The sequence below is a fragment of the Vanrija albida genome, assembly GCF_041260175.1.
Source record: "Vanrija albida strain AlHP1 chromosome Unknown contig_1, whole genome shotgun sequence".
NCBI lineage: Eukaryota > Fungi > Basidiomycota > Tremellomycetes > Trichosporonales > Trichosporonaceae > Vanrija > Vanrija albida.
Window position 1 is genome coordinate 1,284,852 of NW_027191420.1, and position 22,847 is coordinate 1,307,698.

Consider the following 22,847-nt stretch of genomic DNA (forward strand, 5'->3'; position numbering starts at 1 on the left):
GGCGTGCTGGCCGTGGCGGGAGGTGGTGCGGCGTAACGACGCCGTAACGGCCCGACACACAACAGCAAACAGCACGCCATGATCGACCGACGCTTCTTCGAGAAGCGCGCGCAGACACACCGTGCGGCGCGGTTCTTAACCGGGCAGTGTGTGCTCTTGACCCGGCCGCTTCCAGCTTCCAACTCGTTTGATTTTCTCGCCCCGCCCCGCCCCCGGTCTTCGAGTATAAATGGCGTACGACGGGCACGCCGCCTACCTCCCCCCACGCACGATGCAAGTCCCGGCCCCATCCCCGACCCCGGCCCGCTGGACCGCCGCCCCTCCCCCCCAGCCGCCGCCGCAGCAAAAGACGCGACTTCGCCACCGCGCGCGCCGGCGCGCCGCGCGTATCGGGCTCGTGCTAGGCCGCACGCTCGACCAGCTGCTCTGCTGCGGCGGGTTCGGCGTCGGCCACCCCCTCTCCGACGACGGGCCGGCGCCTGCCCAATCCCGCCGCGCCCAAGGGCTCCGCCGCACAGACTCGGGCGAGACCATCGTCACGCTGCCGGCGTATGGCTCGGCGCCGGCCGCGGGCGAGAGCAGCCTCATGCGCCAGCATCGCGCCGAGAGCGCGTACGCGGCCGGCGCGCTGCCGCGGTACGGGAGCGTCGCAGGCAGCGCGGCGGCGCCGGCGCCTGTGGGGGAGGGGGGAGAGGGCGGTGGCGAGATGGGTGCCGGTGGCGAGGAGGGTGGCGCTGGGGTGGGTGGCGGTGGCGAGGGCCTCCGCCGGCGCAGTAGCTCCCGCCGCAAGAGACAGCAGCTTAGATTCACGCCGTCGACGGCGTCGCGCAGGGGCAAGGGCAGAGACGTCGCGTCGGACGCGGGCACGTGGGGGTCGGGGGCTAGCCGGCCTGGCAGAGTGGACGAGGAGGGGGAAGGGGAGGGGGAGGAGGGGGCGGGGGAGGAGGGGGAGGCCGAGGAGGCCAAGGCGGAGGAAGCCAAGGCGGAGGAAGCCGAGGGGGAGGAGCGCGAGGGGAAGGAGCGCGAGGCCGACGAGAGCAGCGACTCCGAGTCCGAGGAAGCGCTGCACAGCGTCGTGGCGCATCACGCCGTCCCGCCGCACCACGGTGTCGTGCCGCACCACATCAACCCTCAACGCGCGCCATCGCCGCCGAGCCCCGCGCCGACCCCCCCGACCCCCGCCTTCCCCGCCCCCGCCCCCGCCCCGACCCCCCGCCACCACAACCGCCTCCGCCGCAGCGGGTACTGGATCGCACACTGGACCGGCGCGAGCGGGCGCTGGGTCATGAGCTGGGGCACGTGGGTGTCGCCGCCTTCGTGGCCGCCTACGCCGCCTACGCCGGGCACACCCAGCGCGTCGGCGTACCCGCCCCCTCAGGCCTGGTCGTCGACCCCGCCGACGCCGAGCTCGTCGGCGTACCCGCCCCCACAGGCCTGGGCGACCCCGCCGCCGACCCAGACCCCGCCCCCGACCCCGCCCGCGCCCCCGGCCACACGCCCTCTCACCCCCGACGAGCGCGCGCACGCCGCGCACGCCGCGGCCCAGGCCTACGTCCACCCCGAGGCCCGCCGCCGCGCCCTAACCGCCTCTGGCTCGGGCTACGGCCACGCCTCGCCGCCCGCTGGCGCGTCCCCCCGCCACTAGTGCGACCTGGCCCATGCACATAACACTCGCCCGCTACGCCCCCCTGTCCATACCCGCCTCCGGCTCCACGACTCCCCGACTCCCCGACTCGCCCCACTGCACCTTAGCCTTCCACGCCACGCCGCCATGTCCCCCTGTCCATGGCACGATGCCACCGCACGACTGCACCACCTGACTGTATCGACGACTCGCACCACCCGACTGTACCGACAACCCACTGGCCCGACTGCACCACCTACCCCGATTGCATCCTAGCCCCCTGTACGCTACGCCGCCATGTCCCCCTGTCCCCGGTCCCCCGGTCCCTGTCTCGACTACGAACCATGTCTCCACGACTCACCTCCGCTTCTCACGACTCTCGCCTCACGCCCCCCCCCCCCCCCCTGTACAACTCTCACGAACAATAACGACGTAGCCCCAGTCCGTAGCCCCAGTCCCCAGGCACACGACGCGTCGCGTCCGTCCCTGCCTCTCCCCCCTGTGCACCCCCCGTACTGTGAAAACATGCATGCCTGCGCCGCGGCAGAATAATATGTGGGCATTGTATCAAGTCGGGGACTGGGTGCTAGTGTCCTTGCTGTGGCTCGCCTCGTGCCCTAAAACGTACAATGATGACTTGACTCTAGTGGTATAAACAGGGTGTGGTTTTCCGTGCACCGGGTGCGGGCGTCGTTACGACGCGTTCACAACGCGGTCGCCGCCGCGGCTGCGGCGTCCGTTGGTGCCGCCGTTGCCGGTGTTGCCGCGCAGCGGGTCCATGCTGCCGCGGCGGTCGAGGCTCGGGCGCCCAGCACCGGCCGTGTCGCCGCGCGCACCGTCGGCAGTCGAGCGGCGCGTCGGCGCGGCCGGGCGCAGCGCAACGTTCTGCTTGACCGGCGATGTAATCGGAGACGTAACCGGCGACGTGACGGGAGAAGTCGCCTGGACGCTGCGGCGCCACTCGTCGGTACGGCGCGCACGCTCAGCGGCGCGCGGCCCGGTACCGTCGACGAGCTGCTCGAGCCCAGGCGAAGCCGCTGCCGGCACCGCCACCTTGACCTTGGCCTCCTTCTTCTCTGGCGCCTGCGCCTTGCGCTCGGCGCGCTCGCGCTCACGCCTGCGCTGCTCCTCGCGTTCGGCCTTCTGCTGCGCTGTGTACTTCTCCTTGGCCTCGGCAATGGCAATCTCCTCGCGGATCGGGCCCGTGGCGCGGTCCTGCATCTGCGCGAGCTTCTGCCTGTGGCGCTCGGCAAACTCATCGTTGGTCATCGCGCGCGCCTTGGGGGCCTTGTCAACCGACGGGCGGCGGTCCACCTTGGCGGCGATCGGCGCCTGGCCAGTCGAGAGCGAGCGCTGCAGAGACGCGTTGAGCTGCGCGCCGTACTCGCGTCCAGGCGACATTTCACCGCGGCGGTCGAGCGAGCCCGTGACGGGTTCACGCTTGCTCATAGCCTGCGCGACACCCTGCGAGATGACGGCAAAGTCGGTGTTGCGGCGAGTAAGACCGGGTGGACCCGTCGGCGAGGTTGGCTCGGGAGCTGCCGTCGCGGGCGGAGGCACCACGACGTCACGCTCGGCAAGGTACTGCTCCCAGTCGGACAGCGGGCGAGGGCGTTCGGATAACGACATTCTGGGCTCGCGGGCAGATAACGAAGGGCGCGGGTCAGAGTCGGCAGGGGCAAAGGTGCGTGGGCCAAGCGAATCGCGGCGCATGCGGGGCTCGTCAAAGCTCGTGGCAAGGAGGTGGGCGCTGGTGGCAGACTGCTGGCGGGTGTGGCCGGTAACATCATCGAGCAGCAGGTTGCTGCTGGCAATCGAGTCGTGTCTGGCGCGGTTCATGACACCACCGTCAAGCATCTGGCTGCTGCCGTTCGAGTCAAAGCGGCTGCGCGGGCGGTCACCGTCAAGAAGCTTGCTGCTGGCGACAGACGTGGGGCGGGGGCCGACAACAATGGCACCGTCGAGGAGCCTGTTGCTCGTGGTCGAGTTCTTCCTGCTGCGGGTAGTACCGTCGAGCACGTGGCTGCTAGCGGTGCTGGCGACGCGTTCGTGGTGGGTCTCGCCGGTAGGGGTGACGGAGCGGAGCTGGTCCATGGACGATCTAATGCTCTGGCGGGCGCGTCTGACCTCTGCGAGGAGGGCAAGCTTCTGCTCGAGGTCGGTGTCAACAGGGGGCGTAACTGTGGGCGAAGTCGGGCTTCTCGGGGGCCTGGCGGCCGCGGCCGCCTCGGGGTCGGCGTGCGTCTCGTGCGGAGTGTCAAAGCCCAGCTCCTCCAAGAGGCTGAGGCGTCTGGTCGACGAGTTGCTCTTGTGCGTGTTGTCCGAGTCGGAAGCGAGGACCTCCTTGTGGCCGGCACTGCTGACGAGGGTTGAGTGCGAGGCACCAGTGCCGTGGCCGTCAAAGCCGAGCTTTGGCAACGCCGGGCTGTATAACAGCGTCTTGGTCTCGGATGCCGGCGTGTCAAAGTCGGCGGCGGTGCCGCCACCTTCACCATGCTTGCCCTCCCATCGTGCGAGCTCGGCGCCGACGTTCTTGAACTGCTCGGCGGCACGTGCAATCTCGTCGGCCTCGATGCGGGCCTCCTCCTCCTCCTGGATCTGCTTGCGTCTCTTCTTGAGCACATTGAGGAGCTTGAACTGGATCGCACCGGCGATCTGGGCCGCGTCAGTGTGACTCTGGTGTGCCAAACCTACGAGTGCCGCCGCGGCGATCACACCGAGCTCGACCTGCATGTTCTGGGTCAACGGGTACTTGCCCCCATTGAGGCTCGGGAAGAGCTTGGGGTATCCCAGATTGTAAATGTAAAACTAGTCGTTAGCGCCACACGGGTGGTAACCACGACATACCTCCTTGAGGCCGGCACGTGTGAAGCAGTCGACGCCGAGGGTGAAGGCTGTCGCGCCGACCCAGGCGCTCGAGCCTAGGATGACAAACTCGTGCAGCCTCGGGGTCATGGCCGCGAGCAACGAGAGCACGGTGAAGCCTCCAAGAAGGCCCCAGCGTGGGCCGACGTCGGTGAGCAAGCCACCCTTTTTGAGGGCAAGGAGGAACCACCCGAAGGAGAATCCACCCGCCGCACCGACCCAGTATCTGGCGAAGGTGTAGAAGAAGACGCCGAGCGCAGCGCCAATGATGGTCGACACGCCGACAGCCAGCAGGTATAAGCCTCGGAGGGCTGCTGACGGGGCTGTCGGCGACGGGGGCGCAAGGGCCGGAACGACGCTGTGGCGTGTTAGCTAGTCCCGATCGCCTGGCTCTGTGCGGCCAAGCCGCCCGCCATTTTTCAACGCACCCAAAGCTGAGGATGAAGACGAGGCAGAACGTGCCGACAGAGTAGCCCGAGACGATGGCGAGCGCCGACCAGCGGTTCTTGCCGCCGAGCGTGGCGACAGGGATGCCAGTGAGGATGAGGAGCGCGCCGCCCATGCCAAACGCCGCGTCGAGGTGCGGCGTGAAGGGGATGTACCCGAGCGTGTCGTTCCAGACCACGGCAGTGCCGTTGAGGGTCGCGTTGTTGCCCGTGCCATTGAGACCTATCGTGCCGTTCCCTCCGCCGAGGGACACGTTCTGGCCGCCGCCGGCGTTGTTGCCCGCCGCGTCGAGCGTCAGGGTGAGGACGAATGTCGCCGTCTGAGACGGCGAGCCGTTGGGCCCGTTGACAACGTTGGTGACTGTCGTCTGTACGACGCGCGCGCCGCTCGGCAGCGAGGTCGACGAGCTGGCCGCATTGCTGCTGCTGTTGTTGTTACCGTTGTTATTGTTGTTGTTGCCGGTGGGCGTCGCGGTGGCGCCGGTGGCGGTCGAGGACGGCGAGGGCTGGTTCTGCTGCTGCGCAATGACCTGGCCGGCGAGCGCGGCGGCGAGCAACAGCCTGCCCAGAGTAGCGACCAGGCGCATGGCGGCGCGTGGTGGGGCGGGCGGGTGGTCGCGGTGGTCGTAGCGGCGTGCCAGGTGGTGGGCCGGGCAGGTGGGCACAGGGGAGGGGGAGGGGGGAAGGAGGTGTGGTGATCCGGTCCGTCCTTGTAGCGGACTGGATTTGTGTGGTGTGTAGATTAAAGGACTATGGTCGCGAGTGGAATAGAAAGTGTCCAAGCTGCAAGGAGACGAGAGGGGGGAGTAAGAGAAAGAACAGAGTCCGTGTTTGCGACAGGAGACGATGGCGAGAGGGTTCGGTGCGTTGCGTTGCGCTGGCTGGCCTGGGCTGGCGTCTCGTCGGGTGAGATGTATCGGTAAAAGGCACCTGTGCGCTGTGCGTTGCGTTGCGTCCGTGTCGTGTCGCGGGCCTTGGACGTCGGTGCGTTGCGTTGCGTTGCCTTGCCCTGTTTCGTCTCGTCTGCACGCGTGCTTCAACACCAACGAGGAACAGTGAGAATGGGTCGATCGGGTTGAGCGATGATCTTTGAGCGCGCCGCAGACGAGCAGTGGTGGAAGGTTGAGAATGTGGGAGCGAGTGAAGAGGTGCCGAGGTGTTTGGCTCTGCTTGCAGCCAACCCAACCCAGGCTTCCGCTCGTTTGGCCGCAGCCGCATATGCTACGACATGATCATTTCAGCCTGCCCGCCTTGCCTCGCCCTTGCCGTCACCCACCCCCACCCCGCATCGCTCATTGTCGTAGCGCAGGCTCGGCGCGATCCGTTTCCTGGCCCATGAGCCAGGACAGCCAGGACCAGTCTCAGCTGACCGGCTACTACACGGCCCTGTGGCCGCCAGCCACCACCCCCTACGCCCCCAACCGTCACTCATTCAGGTCAGGACGGGCGGGGGCGGGGCGGGCGGCACGAGGCGCCGCGCCGCCGCCGATACATTGCAGCATGCAGCGGCGTTGCATGCACGCTGCAGCCTGCACGAGATCTCAAGATCATCTGCACCAGCGTGCGCGGGGCGTAGCGTGGCTGCGAATAGGCCAAGATCTCCAAGACTACCAGCCCCGCCCCTTGCTACGCGCGTTGCCCCAGAGCCAGATTGCCAGCGCGTGCAGCAAGCAACTCGTAACTGCTGCTGCGGACCGAGGCCACTAACCCCCTCCCACCTGCGCCGAAGGCCCCCTGCATGACCTAATGGTCGCAAATTAGGCGGGGAGAGACAAGGATCCCGGGTTTCAACTGAATAGAGCAAGTAGCGCCAACTGTTTCTCACGGCGGACCTTGCTTGGTCTGGCTTGGTCCCTTGCTCGGGTCTCACGCGCGACACGGCTACACCGCGACACCGCCACCCAAACCATGCATGCCAAAAAGAGACGCCACAATAACCCAAAAGGGAAATTTGACACGTAAACAACCACCCAAGAAATAAAAGACATGCGCGTCAGACAGCAACGATTCAAAGCCACCCAAACTCCACCCCCACTCACAACGACGACAACAGCAGCGACATCTACACAAACATCCATGCACTCTGACGCTCGAAATGGCCACAACATCACGCTTGTCCATCTGACCCAACTCGGCGTTCGTGGCACGCGCGACGCCAGTCTAGCCCATAGGGTTTACGTGGTGTGACAAGTCACAAGTGTGAAGGGGAATGGGACGTCCGACAGGGCTTGTAGACATGACGGATCAAGGGTCCGCTGCCTCAACTCTAGCCACTGCTGGCCCCCGCCGTACCGTCCGGCGGGCCGCCGACCGCTCCGCTCTCACCACCCGGCACGCGGCCAGTGGCTTGCCGCTTCTTCCACCGCTGCATGATATCAGCTTGGCCGTCGGAGTGATGCAAGCACGCATCATCAGAACTCACCGAATGATCAAGCGTGGCAAAGTCATTCACGTTCTCGGCGATATCCGTGAGCTAAAAAGTCAATCGCGCCCAACCCCACAAGTTCCCCCGCGCCGACGTACGTATGCACCGAGCTTGTCCAGTTCTCGGTCGCGCAGCCCATCCGGGGTCCCAGCGCCCTTGTATGCACGAATCTGAAGACGATCAGATGCACGCCCCTCACACTCGGCCAACCTTGAGCCCCTCGCCCGGGTTGAGAGCAAAGTTGCGCGCCAGGTCGTCAATGTGGATGGTCTGGGTGTAAGCCTAAGCTGCGCACCGAGCGCCTACGTTCTTAGCCGACCATTGCGGGAAGGTTGCCCAAAAATACGCCAATGGCTTAACTCTGTGCGAAGGTGAGACGTGGACCTTAGCGGGCAGGCGGTGGCGCCGACGATGCTGTGCCGTGCGGCCAGCTAACGCTGTCACAGGGTACGCGCCGTTGCCCCACTTACTCATGCTTGACCAGCTTGCCGCCGCGTTCGCTAAAGATCTTGGAGGGTCAGAAAAATCCGAGACTCCGACGTACGGGAAACATGGTCGTCCGGTCGGCCACGAAGCAAATCTGCACAGGCTCAGCTCTTTGTCCTGACGCGTCCTCACCCACCTTGTAACTGCCCTCGCCCCCCAGCACGCCGAGCTCGACTAGCTTGCTCTCAAGCCACATCCAGCTCGTCTGGCTCCAAACCACGATGTCATAGAAAGGGTAGACGCTATCGTCAGCCAGTTCTCGCCTCAGCACCTACCGTTCAAGAAACTCGTGCAGGCCGGGACGTGCGCACTCCAGTGGTGGCAGCGCCCCGTCGAGCAGCGGGCGCGTGTCAACAATAGCTGGGGTGTCAGTTGACTCTTCCCTTCTGACCAACTCACTGTAGTCCAAGTCGAGCACTAGAAGCCCCTTGCCCTCGCGGGGCTCGTTCATGACCTAACACGTGTGAGCATCCCCGTCGATCAACAACATAGGCCACGCCTACCCACAGTGATCGGGTACTTGATGATGACCTTCTCGACCTGGCGTTTATTCCGTGGGTCCTCGGCCGGGGGTATAAGCTTGCGCGCACCAGAGGGACGTGCAGATGAGTAGGCAATGTCGAACTCGTCGGGCGGCGGTGGGCCTTCGCGCTCCTTGAACCGCAGGTGTTCTGGCGTGCCAACGAGCGTAAACTTGGCATTGGGCTTGACGCCAAGCGTGCCTATCCTCACGCCATCAACATCGCCGCCAAGCTTGCCGCGCACGAGGCCGAGGATCTTCTGCGCGTCGGGCGGGACGGAGGTGAGCGTCTCGATCTGGGTACGGAGGTCGTACACGCTGTGTGTGAGCTTCTCGGAGCGGCAGCGGCACACGCACAGGTCGCTCGAGCTCACGCGCAGGTCAAAGCTCTTGCCCGACCACTTGAACTGGAGCTCGTACCACTCCTCGGTGGTGACGGGCTGCGCGCCGGCAGTCTCGTCGAGGGCGTCGGCGGGCTCGTCCGCGTCGTCGTTGTCGGATGTGGGCAGTGTCGACGGGCCAGCGGCCGGTGTGTGCGTGCGGAGCGCGCGCTCAGAGTCGTCGACGCTGCTTGGGGAGAGGGGGCGCTTGGAGGGAAGGGTTGGGGTGGTGTTGACGGCGGCGGCGGCGGCGCCAGCGCCGGAGGAAGGCGGCCCCTGGTCGGGGCTGGACATTGGGGGGTGGGGGGTGGGCTGGGTGCAAGGATGCGGTGGGTGGGGGTGCAGTAAAGAGTTGTGGATGGGGTAATTGCCTGTGTTGTGGGTTGGTTACTCGAGAGGAAGAGGGAGGAGAGGACGAGGGAAGACTACTCGCGTTGCACACCACTGACTGACTGCTGGCTGCAACAACAATGGGTCGCGTCATGGCGTAACCACCGTGTGCGTGTGCGGGAAGTGCGCCAGGTGCGGGACTAACGCGGCTTCGGCCACGTGACAAGTCACGTGTTGTGCTATCGATCGAGCCGCCTGCAGGTGGAGGTGTTCCGGTCGAGGAAGCCGAGCATCCTTGGTGTTGGACAATGACACTCATCGCCAGGTAGGACCCCAAAGGCATCGATCAAGCACAGCAGTGACAGCCGCGGTATTAGGCCACTGGGCCACTCGAATAGCAGCGCTCACAACGGCGGTGGACACTTCATTCCTCGAGCCATGAAGAGCTAACAGCCTGGCCGGGCCGATCGTGCTCAGCAGCGCAAGCTGACTGTGGCCTTGGATCTCATCGAGCGCTAGTCAGGCAAGCCAGCAGTGCCAACGCCATCTTTCAGCCTCACCGCCAGTGGCGTCAGCGGCAGCTACTCACGTCACACTGATAACCAGTGTGCAGGCCCAGCCACAGAACAAGGCCCCAAGCAAGGTCGAGCTCTCGGCTGCAGACTCTGAAACTCGATGTGCATGACCCAGCCATCCCCCCGCATGCCGCCTCCCCCGCGCCACGTGCCGAGGAACAGCGACCGCAGCGACTGCAGCGACTGCCTGCTGACTACCTGACAGACGGACCGAGCTGCGAGCTGCCGGCCCCTGCGCATGTCAATATTTGTCCCAGTCAATATTTGCGCTCGTCGCCACGGGGGACAGTTACCTTCTTCTCCCCCACCCTCGGCCCCCAGCTCGCACCAAAACATGGCAAGCTACCTGCTCGCACTCTGCCTCCCGCTCGCCGCCGCCGTGCCCGTGTCCATCCGCCAAGAGGCGAGCGGCACTGTGGCGGTGGTCGACGCCTCGCCGATCCCCATCCCCGTGCCCATCCTGCCCGACCCGCCCGCGGCGAACGGGACGGATGCGGCCCCCACCATCTCGACAGCGAGCCCCCTCCCGTCGCGCTCGCACAGCGTCGGCCTGGCGGTCGGCCTCGGCGCGCTGCTCGTCGCCATCCTCGGCGTGTGGTACCTCGTCGTAAGTGCCACCGACTGCCCCCGCTCACCCCCAGCGCAAGCGCAACGCCCAGGACCAGGACCAGCGCAAGCCGTACCGCCCCTACGCCGACTCTGACTCGTCACCGTCCGCCAGCCCCGAGCTCAAGGCAGCCGTGCTGGAGAAAGCTCGGGCCGCGCCGAGCCCCGTGCCCGCGCGCACCGGCCCACTCCTCATCAGCGGGCCGACCCGGCTCCCGCCGACGGCGTTCGTCTCGCCGTCTACGCGCAGCCTGCCGCACCCCGACGCGATAGAGGAGATCCGCTCGGTCTCGGACGAGCCGGCACGCACAAAGAAGCACAGCCGCGCACAGAGCATGATGAGCACCATGAGCTTTGGGAGCCTGCGCTGGATGGGCGCGGCTGTGGACAGCGACAGCGTCCCGAGCCCAGTCGCGCCCCATACCTTCTCCCCCGCCGACTCGGCCGTCAGCGTGAGCGCCGTGCCGTCGGTGACGGTGTCGGCGCCGGCCGAGGAGGTCGCGGTGGTGGAGAAGAAGCCCAAGAAGCGCGCACATGTGCATGCGCATGCGCCGGCGGGGCACGCCGAGCGCCCGCCGAGCCACGACTCGGCGTCCAAGCGCCGCCGCTGGTGGCGCCGTTGATGTTTGTTTCTTGATAATGACTGTTATGAATGGGTGTGACGAGTGGCAGGCAGGCGGAGACGAGGCAGACCCCGGAACTCGCATGCCAGTCACCGGAATGCAATGCGCTGCGCAGCTGCGTCACCCGCGCGATCTGGCGCGACGCGCCTCGGCGCACAGCCTGCATGCAGATGATAGCCATGACCCCAGATCCACCGAGCTCACTGCTCCCCGGCATCTGCGGGCACCGCACCGCGAGTTGTTGCCCGGCGGTCCGTCCAGCGCTCGGATCGTCGTGGTCGTTTCACCACGCCTGGGCGGTGCCGAGGCGCGGAGGCGGCGGCGGCGGAGGCGACGCCTGGTGGTGCTCGTCGTGCTCGTCGCAGCTCGCTCCCCCGCCATTGCTATGCATAACTGTGCGCCTGCGACCTCACCAGGCGTCGGTCGGCTTCTCCGCGTGCCGCCATGCTGTGCTGCTCCTTCTGGCCACTGCTCGTCACTCACACCACGCCATAGATATCGCTCTCGCCTGTTTTATCGACGTCCACTCCACGACCCAATGACCACAGCATGAAGAAGCACGCTCGCACCTACACCCTCATGCGTGTCGGCCCTCCCCGCGCACTGGCCCTACTCTCGCTCGCTGCCGCCGGCTCGGCAGCCCCGCTCGCGCAGGTCGCGGCGGACCCGACGACGACGGCGACGGCGAGCGCCGCGGCAAGCTCGGGCACGTCCCGCCCCGCTTCGAGGTCGGCCATGTGGGCCATGCTCGGCATCCTCGTGGCCGCGGCGGTCGTCTTCGTCGTCGCGTCCATCGCCTACTGCCTGGTGCGCTTGCCCCCCACCCCACCCCATCCCTCTAACCCGCTGACACTCACACCCAGGGGTACAAGAACAAGCGGAATCGCAACCGGCTCGACACCGCCGTCGTGGCCACGAGACCGCGCTCCCGCCGCCGCGAGCGCGACCCGGCCGACATGAGCGTCATCGACTTGCCGCTGTACACCAACGAGCCGGCACACGACGAGGTCCAGCTCCTACGGTGGGTTTGGGGCCGGGCAGCGCTGACTTCAGGCGGCACAATACGCTCTCGGAGGCGGGGCACCCGGCGCCAGAGTACCTCTCCCCGACGGCGGGCGTGCCGCCGTACGCCTCGACGGCGGGGCACGGCGGCGACGACGACGACGAAGAAGAAGGGGGTGATCACACGTCGCCCTCGACGTCATCGCACCGGCCGGCGCTGCGCTTGTCGACCAGCCTGGCCCACGCCGCCCGCGGGCCGAGCTCGGCCGGCCCGTCGCGCGCTGCCCCGGCGCCGATCCTCGCGCGGCGCACGTCGGCGCCCTCGAGCTCGCAACCGCACGCGCCATCACGCGGGCCCTCGGTCCGCAGCGTGCGGTTCGACGCTCCGTCCCGCCAGCCGAGTAAGGCGAGCCTGAAGCAGCGGCTCGGGGCGTGGGCCGAGTCGTACGCCCCGCTCGGCGACGACGAGGACGGCCCGCGCGACCCGTGGCGCGCGCTGAGCGTGCGCCGCACCGCGTCCCCCACGTTGCCTGCATCTCCCAGCTCGAGCGCTTCCCACGCGACGTACGCGACTGCCGCGGTTAGCCTCTCGCGCCGCAGCACGGCCGACTCTGTCACCGAGGCGCAGGTGGCTACGGTCGCGCGGGGGAGAGTGGCGAGAGCGGTCATCGCGGGCGGAGACGTCGTGTTCGAGGCGCCGGAGGAGGAGGTGCTCGCGGACAGGGGCGGCAGTCCGCCGCCCCCGCTGCCATAGGTGCACGATGCTGGAGCACGATGCATGAGTGTTGGAGACCGAGCCTCGGTCCGTTGCCATAACCCCGCTGAGCCTCAGCACTCGGCGTGCCGGCCATGTCCGACGCACATTGTTTTGGCGTCATATCACACCATGACGTTGTGGGGGAGTGCCGGCTCGTCGCACCTGTATCAGTCAGCGTGCGGCGCGTATAACAGCTGGAGGGTTGCAGCGTACCACACCAACCAACGCACAATGCCCATCGCCGTCCCGCTAAGCAGCTACGAGCACGTCCCCGAGACCAAGGCGGCGCTCGACTGGGCCGACCGTGAGTGCTCTGCCTCCCCACCGCGCTCACGCCCCCAGTGCCCACGATCGACCTGTCGCTCTACGACAGCGACCGCGCCGCGCTCGCGGCGACGCTCATCGACGCCGTCCGCACAAAGGGCTTCTTCTACGTGACCGGCTTCGGCATCCCCCAGGCCACGGTCGACCGCCAGTTCGCGCTCGGGCAGCAGTTCTACGCGCTCCCGCTCGACGAGAAGCTCAAGTATGTGCCCGACCTCGATAATGGCGAGTATAACGGGTACCGGCCCGCCGGGCGGCGCGTGCTCGCCAACGGCGTGCGCGACCGGACCGAGGTGTATAATATTCCTAGTGAGTGGGCGCGGGTGGTGGAAGTCGGACCAGAGTTGGCGAGTTCTGGCTCACACCGCAGAGTACCAAGTCCCGCAAGAGTTCCCCGACGCCATCGCCGCCAACCTCGACGAGATTCGCGACTTCCAGAAGCTGCTGCACGACAGGGTGCTCGACCCGCTCCTCACGCTCATTGCCGAGGCGCTCGAGCTCCCCTCCGACTACCTCACCAACATCCACCAGTACGACGTGCGCACCGAGGACCACCTGCGGTACATGCTCTACTCGCGGTACACGCCCGAGGAGCAGGCGCGCCTGCTGGCCGGGGATGGGCTGTACAGCCAGGGGCACACGGACCTGGGGAGCATTACCCTGCTGTTCCGGCAGCCGGTCGCCGCGCTGCAGATAAAGGACCACGCGACGGGCGAGTGGAAGTGGGCCAAGCCGCTCGACGCGAGCCTGACTGTCAACACGTGCGACGCGCTGTCGTTCCTCACGGGGAATTACGTGAAGAGCACAGTGCATAGGGTGCACCTCCCGCCGCCGGACCAGCGCGATGTCGACCGGCTCGGCCTGCTGTACTTTGCGCGCCCGCACAACGACGTCGTGCTCAGCACCGTGCCGAGCCCGAGGCTCCAGCGAGAGGGGTACACCCAGAACGAGTTTGAGCGCGGGGGCGTGCAGGTGCCGACGATGGGCGAGTTTACGCAGAAGAAGCAGACGTGGCAGCAGAAGAAGAGCGAGGCGTTTCGGTTTAGGGATGGGGAGGAGATTGTGCCGGGGTTCAAGGGGCAGTATCATGACTGACGAGCCTGCGAGCCGTAGGCGAGCAGGCGGGGAGGCCACTCGTAGCTGCAGTAGGTCAAGTCGTAGTGCAGCATGTACATACATCAGACATCAGGCTAGACACAACACGGTACAATGAGCGTGGCGGTGGCAGTGACAGTGACAGTGACAGTGGCAACGGGTGGCACGGGTGGCATGACGATAGCGGAGCCCGTGGCTAAGCGAACACCCGGCGCCACCAAGGCAGCCCAAGCCGACGGCGCTGTCCATGGCGGCGCGCGGCGATCTCGCCCCCGGGACAAGCGGGGACCGCGCACGCGCAGCTCGGGGAGCGCGGCGGGCCCTTTGGCGGGGTGGGGTCAGCGTCGCTCGAGTTGGAGTCGGACCACTCGTCCTCGGCCACGGCGTGGCCGCGGCGCCGCAGCCCGCCCGAGGCGAAGGCCAGCGCACCCCCGGGACACGTCGGCTCGTCGCACGCGCACGGGGGCTGCGGGGGCGCGTGCGTCGGCACGGGGGGGTCGGGGCGGAACGTGTAGGCTGGGCTTGCGGGCAGCGTGGGGGGGAGGGTGAGGGGCGAGGCGTGGCCTGGGTGCGTGTCGGGGTGCTTCTCGTCGGGGTGGTCGTCGGGGTGCTTCTTGTTGGGGTGGTTGTCGGGGTACTTCTCGTCGGGGTGCTTCTCGTCGGCCCCGGCCTTCTCGTCGCTGAATCCGGCCTTCTCGTCGAGCACGACCTTTTCGTCGCTGAACCCGACCTTCTCGTCGCTCAGCCCCGCCTTCTCGTCCCCACTCAGCACGCCCTCAATGGACACCGGGAAGACGGTCACGACGCCCGGCGGAACCCCCGGCTGCTCGTACCACACGCGCTTGAGCGGCGCTCGCGCCTTCTCATCGCGCCCGTCGTACGGCGGCGGGTCGGTCGGCTCCGAGTCGTCGCTCTCGCTGCCGCTGGCGTGTGCTTTGGCGAGGGGGCGGGGCTTGCGGGGGCGCGGCGCGGCGTAGTGGTACTGGCGGGGTTAGCTCTCTCCCCGGCCAAATAAGACGCACGATCAGGCCCGCGGCGAGGACGAGCAGAAACACGCTCGGCACGGCGATGACCAGCGCGATCAGGACCACGACGTCGCGCCGCTGCCGCCGCACGAGGGTGTGCCGCGCCTCGCTCTCGCTGTCGCTGTCTGGGGGCGCGAGGGGGGTGAGGGGTGCTTGGGCTTGCAGGTCGGCCCGGCGCGTGGGCTGCAGCCCGGCCGGGGTTAGGGCTGAGGGGGGCATGAGTGTGGGTGGTGGGTGGCGAGCGTCGCTGGGCCGGTTAAGTAGGGCCAAACCAGTGCGAGGGCGCTGAGGCCTGCGTGCGTCGTTGGCGCTCAGGTCGTCGTGCGTGCGGCATTTCGGAGTGCGGGCTCGAGCGTGTCTCGCGTCTTCTCTGCGTGCTGGAAGGTGCAGCGCCGGGTGCATCGGCTCGGCCGCTGCCACTGTCCCGACTCGCGCCTCACTCCGCGATGGCGCGAGTCGCAGCTAAGCCATACCTGCTCCGCCCGGCGCGTCACGCGACCGGCGACCGACACCGCCGCCGTGCTCGGCAGGTACGAGCGCGCCCGCTGCTGTGCTGCTCTCACGGCGATGGCCCGCGCATACCGGGTATCGCGGCGTGCTGCGCGAGCTGGTCACGACGACTAGTCTAACCACTGTGGCTCCTGGCGTCGCCACTCGCGTCGCCACTCGTCACCACTGCCCTCACCACTCGCCACTCCTCGCCGTGTCGCCACTCCTCGCCCCCATCTACCCCGCCCCACCCCCTCCCAAAGCAGTACTATACATCCGTGATACTGTACAACAGGCTACGAATACAGTATTATGAGCACCTGCCCTACTCCGATCTCCCCTCGCGCCAGCGCGGCGTGGCCGGCAGCACAACCGGCGACCCAAACGCATAGCTCATCGGCGGCAGCGACGGGATCGCTCTCCCCTTGCCCTTGCGGTCCTGCGGCGTCGCCGGGCTGCTCGTCTCCGAGTCGGCCGTCTCGCCCGAGTCGGTGCGCTTGCGGCGGATGCTGGCGATGCGCGAGCGGGCCGACTTTGCGCGGAGAATCGCGCGCGCGGCCGCGCTGCTGCTCTCGCCCTCGAAGCTCGACGCCAGCGACGCCGGCGAGAGGAGCAGCTCATCAATGTCCGCGTCGACCTGCCCGTCGTACCGCTCGTCGAGGTCAAAGCTGAACACGGACGACGTGTCGCTGTCGTCGGGGAGCGAGAGGCGTGAGAGCGGGGCCGTTGGGCGGCGACGGGTCGTCGCTGTCGAGCTCGACGAGTTGGAGCGCGGGCGCAGCTTTGGGCTCGAGGACGACGACGCTGCGTGCGCCTCGCGCGCGCGCTGGATCTCGGCGAGCAGCTCGGCGGCCACCAGTGGGTCGACGTTGCGCTGCTCGCGCTCGAGCTCGCGCGCCCGCTCGCGCTCGGCCTGGCGGGTGCGCTCGAGCGCAATGTCAACGTCGCGTCGGAGCGCCGCCTTGGCAGCCGCGTCAAAGTCGGCCTCGCCGGCGCTGTGGCTGCGGTGGTGCATCGGGTGGGCGGGCGGCACGAGCGTCGGGCCGAGGATCGGCGACGGGGCGTACGGCGGAGGCTGGGCATAGTCGAGCTCCGTGTCCGACACGCAGTCGTCGTCGGCGTCCGCGTCGGCGTCGACCTCGAGCACCGTCTCGAGCGTGTTGGCCGTGGCAGAGTACGCGGGCGGCGCCTTGTGCTTGCGCCTGCGGCGCCCGTGCGAGATGTTGGGCCCGCGCTCGCCGCCGAGAATCTTGTCGATCTTTGCGTCGACGGCCTTGGCGTCGGACAGGGTGGTCGAGGTCATGGTGGTGGTGTGCTCGTCCGAGGTGATCGTGATGGCAGGCGCGAGGAGGGCCTCCTTGATGTCGCGGGGCGTGTCCTGGCGGGCGGCGCGGCCGTCGCCGGGCACGCCGGCGGGGTGCTCACGTCCATCGGGGTGCGCCTCCGGCTCGATGGTGAAGACGAACGGCGTGATGCGGTACTCGTCCTCGCCGACGGGCTCGGTGAGTGGCGTGATGGCCGGGGGCAGGGCGGTGGGCGAGGTTGGGGACGTCGGGGAGGAGGCCGAGGCCGAGGCCGACGCCTTGCGCTCGGTCGGCGCGAGCGCGGCGAGGGTGTCGCCGGGGGACGGGCCGGCGGCCCGCTTGGCGCGCAGGAGATGGACCCAGTACGCGGCCGCGGCTAGGACCAGCAGCCACGGCGGCAGGGCCACGTACGCGGCCACGGCGGCGAGCGCGATACCGACGAGCTCGGCACGCCGCCACGAGTTACAGTTGCATTCGGTTGTGCCGTGGTAGTGGGTCATGCTACCATCGGGCGGGGCGGGGGAGGGGGGCGGGCGCGGGCGGGGCGCTGGGCAGCCTGGCGTGGGGGAGGGCGTGGGTGTGGGGGAGTACGTTGAGTGTGCTTGAGTGTGAGTGATCGCGATTGATCGATCGGCGGGGCAGTGGCAGGGTGGGTGTGCTGCTGTGAGTGAGCAAAGCAGTAAGAGCAAGTGATGGATGTCTGATGGAGGAGTGCGATTGCGACTTTGGCATGCCCAGCCAGGGTTAAATCACACATGCGGTGCGGGCCGCCAAGAACGGCGGCGTCGGTCTCTGCCGGTGGGCAGCTCCAAGCCGGCGCGGCGGCTCCAGCGCCGCGGTCGCATCAGCTACCCTGCTATCCGGCTCCAGCGGAATTGGTGCAGCACGGGCTGCTTTGGTGCATTTGGTGCAGGCTTGGCGTGATCCAACCAACGTGCGCAACCCCGCTCTGCTATGCACCCCGGTTACTCTCTCCTCCTCCTCCTCCTCGTCGTCACCGCCGGCTCAATCGCAATCTCTCACAGTTTTGCATAAATGGTCCGCACACTTTCGGCCGCGGATCCCCGTCTCGCGCCCGTCTCGCGCCGTCGCACGTCGCCGTCTCGGTCGCCGCGCCTCGCCGCGCCGCCGCCGTCGTCGCCGTTAGCGCACGGCGAGTTCCTGCATGCGGTGCAGTGTGCAGGGGAAAAGGGGGGTGGCTGAATAAGCGGTGCGGTGCGGGCGGCGGCACCGGGGGCGACCCAAGCGCACGGGCACATGCCCCGTGCCTGCAGATCATGACGTCGGCAGAGGGCACCTTGGCGCTGGCTTACGGCCTCGCTTTGACCGGCAAACAGAGGAGCACCTGCGTCGACGGCGCGGGCAGTGCAGGAACAGGGGCAGCACGAAACCCGGGCCAACTCCTAGCCCGTCCGTGGTGACGGACGCGACGGTGTCAGCTGATAGATGGCATGACTGATGCCTGTCGTCGGAACCTGCCCATGCCTTATCGCGCCAATCAGGACGCATCCGATGGCATCGGCATCGGCAGCGCTGCGGATGTGGAGTTGCCAAGCAGGAGCACCGTCACCACAGGTGTGCCTGCCGAGGAGGAGGTGTCGTAGGGTTTGTCTGTCGAGGAGGGAGGGGACGTGTCGAGCGGCAATGGCCGCCGCGGTCGCGAGTGGCGACGGGCACAAAGGTGTGCCCAGGTGCGCAAAGCCACACTCGTCGCTGGCGGCCTTGGCGAATAGGAGGCGCGGTGCACAGGCCAGCGTTAGAGCTGCTCGGTGACCCCGGCTACCGAGACGACGCGACGAGGCACGCTGGTGCGGGCACGTGACGGTGCGCACCTCGAGGCGGTGTGGCGGCGTGACGCCAGCCCCTCCCGTCGTCGCCACGGGCGCAGCACCCAGCCAAGGCGGTCTCTCAGCCCTCAGTAGCGCCGCGGGCTCCACTACTGGCCGTGTGTCCCAGATAGAGCGCGCCTCGGCCCAGCCTCCAGCCCCGCTCGTCGGCGCCGGTGTCTGGAGGGGCGCAGGCGGGGCCGAGCGGCTCTGTGCCAGTCTCAGTGCCTGCAACCACGCGGAGCGGTGCAGCTCGACGGCCGCGGGGCTCTGCGTCGCCAACCCGAAACGGAGTGTCACGTTGTACGGGCTGGGTGGTGGCGGGCGGGTGGCAGCGTGGCGGTGGACGGTGCCGACGGTGCCGAGCGTGGCTCGCGCGTGGCCTTGGCGCCGTGGCACCAGCGAGCAGCTATAACGGCGGCAGCGAGCACCACACTGACCATCACCTACCATGCCGCCAACACCAACACCAACACCAACACCCCCAAGCACACTGAACACCCTCACCCGCCGGTGGGGTGATAACACCCGGAAGATGTCCCCGGCCCAAGGCAAGGTCCTCCTCGCCGTCTTCATCCCCCTCTTCGTCATCGTATGTCCCCCCCCCTCGGCGTAAGCTGACGCCAGGCCGCCGCCCTGAGAACATGGTACGAGGTGGACAAGCGCCGCCGCCGCCAGCGCGCGGGCCCAGACGAGGTGCGCAGCACGCCGTTCACGCGCGGTGAGCTCCCCGCGTCCGCGTGGTTCGCGCGCCGTGCGCAAGAGGAGCCTGCCCCGCCGGTGCCCGCCCCGCCGTATTCCCCGCGAGAGGTGGTCACGCCGCCGCCGGCAGCTCACCTTGCACCAGCATCGCCCGTGGGCAGCTTGCCGGCGTACGCGCCGCCGGGCGCCGACCCGGCCGTGACCCGCCCATAGGGCCTGTACTTCTCGTATAATGCCTGTGCTTCTACGTGTAATGCCAGTACTTCTAGCCGCGAGCCCGTAGCTCTCCGCCACCATGATAAGCGTCGCGCCTGTGCAGTGACGTGGAGCGTGCCTCAGCTCTGGTCGTGGTGCAACAGCACAGCTCGGCTTGCTCGGCAGTGGCGGCGGTCGGCGTGGTACATATACCCCACGCGGCACCGACCTACGCGGTATGCACGATGCCGCTGCCACCACCACCGCCACTCCTCCTCCTCCTCCTCGTCGTCGTCGTCGCGCTCGTCCCGCGCGCGTCGGCGCAGTACGCCTCGCCCTCGCCCGGCCCCCCGGCCGGCATCCTCGTCCCGTTCGCCATCTTCGGCTTCCTCGTCGTGGCCGTGATCGTCGCCTGCGTCGCGGTGCGTGCTCCGCAGGCAAAGCTGACGGCAGAACGCGGCGCGCAAGAGCGGCTCGCGGCCCACACCGCTGCCCCCGCTGCCGGTCCACGCTGGGCGCGCGCACACCTACCCCGCCCTGCCTGCCACGTACTACGCCGCGCCTGTTCACGTCCCCGTGCCCCCGCCAGTACCCGCGCCGGCGTACTTTGTCGGGTCGGCAGGCCGGCCGCCACAGCACGCCCCACCGTCGTCCGGCAGCACGAGCAGCCTGCCGGCGTATGCCCCGCCCGTGGTGAGCTAGTCGCGCCTGTAGCCCACATGCACTTGAATCTCCGAGCGTGTTCTCGCCTTGCGTAACAATCCAGCGAGGTCGCGGCCCGCCAAGCCTCGCCTGTACCTGCTCGTCGCGCCGCTCGTACGGCTGCACAGCTCGGCTCACTCGGCAGCAGGCGCGGCGCCGAGAGCCGTATATAGTCGCCCGCGCGACGACTGCCACAGCACACAATCCCAGCGCCACACCCGCTCGCTATCACCCTCGCCGTCCTCGCCCTCACCATCGCGCCCGTCGCCGCCCAGTCGGACTCATCCCCCGGGTGGCAGGTCGTCACCCTCCTGCCCCTCCTCGTCCAGCTCTTCGTCGGGCTTGCCATCGCCCTGATGGTGCTGTACTGCAGAATCGTGCGTGCTCACTGTTCCGAGCTGACGCCAGAGCAATGCCTGGAGGCGGAGGAAGGCGCACGCGCACGGCGACGCCGGCGCCGACGCCGGAGCGAGGCCCGCCACCTCGCTCGTGGCACACGCCGCCGCGCCGGCTAGCGTGCCGCAGAATGGCTACACCCGTCCCCGCCCCCCGAGTGAGAGGACCGCCTAATGCAATCTACAGCCCCCCAGAAGCCTAGTACCAGTGCATGCACCTGTATCAGTAGCATTGTATGAGCCTGCGAGGCTCGTCTCCACCAAAATCCGTCTCGGGCCTCGCCAAGTTGCTCGCGGCCGTGCCTCGCCGTCATGTGCGAGCGCTGCACCGCTGTTCGGCTTGCTCGGCAGACGCGCGAGCGACGGGGCGAGGTAGGCCCTCGGACGTCGGCGCAGAACGCTACATAAACATCCTCACCCCGCTCGGCCGACCACCACCACAGCAACATGACACACCCCCTCGCCCTCGTCACGCTCCTCGCCCTCGCCGCGCCCGCGTCGGCCGGGAAAGCAGGCGCCACGTTCGTCGGCCTCCTCCCCCTCCTCATCCCCGTCTTCATCGGCGCCTTCTTTTTCATCGTGGCCTGCATAGCGGTGGGTACCGGCCCGTCCGGCGCTCACACCAGGGTTGCTGCGGGTACAAGCCCAAGACCCGGACCAGTGCTCTCCCGGCACCCGCCACGGCGCCTGGCGCGTGCGCGCACTGTGCGCACTGTGCGCACTGTGGCACAGCGTACCCCCCGACCAGTGTGGCCGCGCCTTCCCCGGCGCACATCGCGCCGTCGGTCACTAGCCTGCCGGCCTACACCCCCCGGGGCCAGAGCAATGTTGTAACTCGTGTATAGCCAGTCGCTATGTACCGTCCGTCACCAGCCTGCCGGGCTACACCCCGTATGATCCAGAGCAACGTGTAACTCGTCGTCTGTAGCCGTCTGAGTGCTATAATTCAGCGTGCATGAATCTCGGCATGAACCTCCTCGCCGAGTGGTGCCACAGGTCAGCCTCGGGCCGCGTCACACCTGTGCTGCCAAGCCCATCGCCAGCGTGCCTGTAGTGGTAGTCGCCGAGGTGGTGCTGCACAGCTCGGCTCACTCGGCATTGGCGGCAGCGAGGCGACGCCGGACGTCGGCCGGACGAGGTACCTACATATATGCGCCTGCCCTCTGGGCGATGGTGTCAACCCCAGCACACAATGTCCCAGCCAGCGTCTCATATTGTCCCGCGGCGCGCCGTCGCAGGGGCAGCGGCCGCAAACAGCGGCTCCTTCATCTTCTTCAGCGTCGGCCTCGGCATCGTCGTCCTCCTCCCTGTTCTCGGCTGCCTAGTAGTGGGTGGGTAACCACCCGGTCTGCTAACACTAGGCGTGCTGCGGTAAGCGCAAGAACCGCCGAGCGACCCAGCGCTCCCGCTGCCCGCGACCGCGCAGGGCGTGCGCAGCGCCACGGCGTACTCCGGGCGACCGTCGCCGCGCCGTCTGTTTTCAGTCTGCCCGCCTACACCCCCCGGATGCAGAGCACCGTTGTAACTCGCGGATAGCCGGTCGATATGTAAAGTCACTATAATGCAGCCTAATGCTCCCTCGCTGCATGTGGCGCCACACTCCGTCGGGCCGCGCCACACCTGTGCTGCCAAGCCCTCGCGACCGTGCTGCGTCGGTGTGCTGCACAGCTCGGCTTGCTCGGTACTAGCGGGACATACATGCTCAGGTGCACTCTCCACCCGAATGCAGTTAGCCGGTAGGTCATAGCATGTAACCGGCAACATGCAGTACAACTCCCTTTTATGTCCCGGCTCCGTATCAGCCCGCGCGGCCGGGCACACCCCGCACACCCCGCACACGTGCGCTACCTCGTGGTATCCGTGCATGTTATCGCCTTGGCGTGCACGAGTCTCCGAGATACTGCCCGGATCGCTCGGTAATGGCGGGTGTTCCAAGTTACTCCATCCTTCCTCGGTTTGCCCGTTTCCTCAGGCTCCGTAGTATCTACATTATGACGCCATTACGGGGCGAGCCCGCCGACATACCAAATGTACAGGAGGTGGTGCGACCGCGTCTCCCTAATCTGGGAGCCTTCGGCGTCCGAGGTGGGACACTCTGTGGGCCTTCCCGTCGGCGACCTTGACTACGATGCGGCAGCAGGGGTCTGACCT

General features: G+C 67.7%; 10 protein-coding genes across 10 annotated transcripts; 6 read left to right on the forward strand and 4 right to left on the reverse strand.

The window, feature by feature from the left end:
• Positions 1-271: 271 nt before the first annotated feature.
• Q8F55_000543 (uncharacterized protein) lies at positions 272-1,645 on the forward strand (the record flags this gene model as incomplete). The annotated part of the gene is made up of 1 exon (XM_069349195.1): positions 272-1,645. One exon carries the CDS (start codon positions 272-274, stop codon positions 1,643-1,645), a length of 1,374 nt encoding a protein of 457 aa, XP_069212739.1.
• Positions 1,646-2,317: 672 nt separating this feature from the next.
• Positions 2,318-5,522, reverse strand: Q8F55_000544 (uncharacterized protein; the record flags this gene model as incomplete). The annotated part of the gene is made up of 4 exons (XM_069349196.1): positions 2,318-4,279; positions 4,319-4,432; positions 4,472-4,847; positions 4,918-5,522. The coding sequence occupies 4 exons, from the start codon at positions 5,520-5,522 to the stop codon at positions 2,318-2,320; spliced, it is 3,057 nt and encodes a 1,018-aa protein (XP_069212740.1).
• Positions 5,523-7,201: 1,679 nt separating this feature from the next.
• Positions 7,202-9,040, reverse strand: Q8F55_000545 (uncharacterized protein; the record flags this gene model as incomplete). Its single annotated transcript, XM_069349197.1, has 12 exons — positions 7,202-7,300; positions 7,358-7,408; positions 7,459-7,530; positions 7,571-7,630; positions 7,667-7,721; positions 7,831-7,868; positions 7,905-7,940; positions 7,983-8,088; positions 8,122-8,206; positions 8,246-8,300; positions 8,354-8,684; positions 8,724-9,040. The coding sequence occupies 12 exons, from the start codon at positions 9,038-9,040 to the stop codon at positions 7,202-7,204; spliced, it is 1,305 nt and encodes a 434-aa protein (XP_069212741.1).
• Positions 9,041-9,985: 945 nt separating this feature from the next.
• Positions 9,986-10,880, forward strand: Q8F55_000546 (uncharacterized protein; the record flags this gene model as incomplete). The annotated part of the gene is made up of 2 exons (XM_069349198.1): positions 9,986-10,258; positions 10,293-10,880. 2 exons carry the CDS (start codon positions 9,986-9,988, stop codon positions 10,878-10,880), a joined length of 861 nt encoding a protein of 286 aa, XP_069212742.1.
• A 549-nt stretch (positions 10,881-11,429) lies between these two features.
• Q8F55_000547 (uncharacterized protein) lies at positions 11,430-12,636 on the forward strand (the record flags this gene model as incomplete). Its single annotated transcript, XM_069349199.1, has 3 exons — positions 11,430-11,687; positions 11,744-11,901; positions 11,934-12,636. 3 exons carry the CDS (start codon positions 11,430-11,432, stop codon positions 12,634-12,636), a joined length of 1,119 nt encoding a protein of 372 aa, XP_069212743.1.
• Positions 12,637-12,870: 234 nt separating this feature from the next.
• Positions 12,871-14,058, forward strand: Q8F55_000548 (uncharacterized protein; the record flags this gene model as incomplete). Its single annotated transcript, XM_069349200.1, has 3 exons — positions 12,871-12,943; positions 12,982-13,272; positions 13,334-14,058. 3 exons carry the CDS (start codon positions 12,871-12,873, stop codon positions 14,056-14,058), a joined length of 1,089 nt encoding a protein of 362 aa, XP_069212744.1.
• Positions 14,059-14,254: 196 nt separating this feature from the next.
• Q8F55_000549 (uncharacterized protein) lies at positions 14,255-15,302 on the reverse strand (the record flags this gene model as incomplete). The annotated part of the gene is made up of 2 exons (XM_069349201.1): positions 14,255-15,040; positions 15,081-15,302. 2 exons carry the CDS (start codon positions 15,300-15,302, stop codon positions 14,255-14,257), a joined length of 1,008 nt encoding a protein of 335 aa, XP_069212745.1.
• Positions 15,303-15,897: 595 nt separating this feature from the next.
• On the reverse strand, positions 15,898-17,376 carry Q8F55_000550 (uncharacterized protein; the record flags this gene model as incomplete). Its single annotated transcript, XM_069349202.1, has 1 exon — positions 15,898-17,376. The coding sequence occupies one exon, from the start codon at positions 17,374-17,376 to the stop codon at positions 15,898-15,900; it is 1,479 nt and encodes a 492-aa protein (XP_069212746.1).
• Positions 17,377-19,153: 1,777 nt separating this feature from the next.
• On the forward strand, positions 19,154-19,617 carry Q8F55_000551 (uncharacterized protein; the record flags this gene model as incomplete). The annotated part of the gene is made up of 2 exons (XM_069349203.1): positions 19,154-19,294; positions 19,330-19,617. The coding sequence occupies 2 exons, from the start codon at positions 19,154-19,156 to the stop codon at positions 19,615-19,617; spliced, it is 429 nt and encodes a 142-aa protein (XP_069212747.1).
• A 227-nt stretch (positions 19,618-19,844) lies between these two features.
• On the forward strand, positions 19,845-20,301 carry Q8F55_000552 (uncharacterized protein; the record flags this gene model as incomplete). Its single annotated transcript, XM_069349204.1, has 2 exons — positions 19,845-20,021; positions 20,053-20,301. 2 exons carry the CDS (start codon positions 19,845-19,847, stop codon positions 20,299-20,301), a joined length of 426 nt encoding a protein of 141 aa, XP_069212748.1.
• Positions 20,302-22,847: the final 2,546 nt, after the last annotated feature.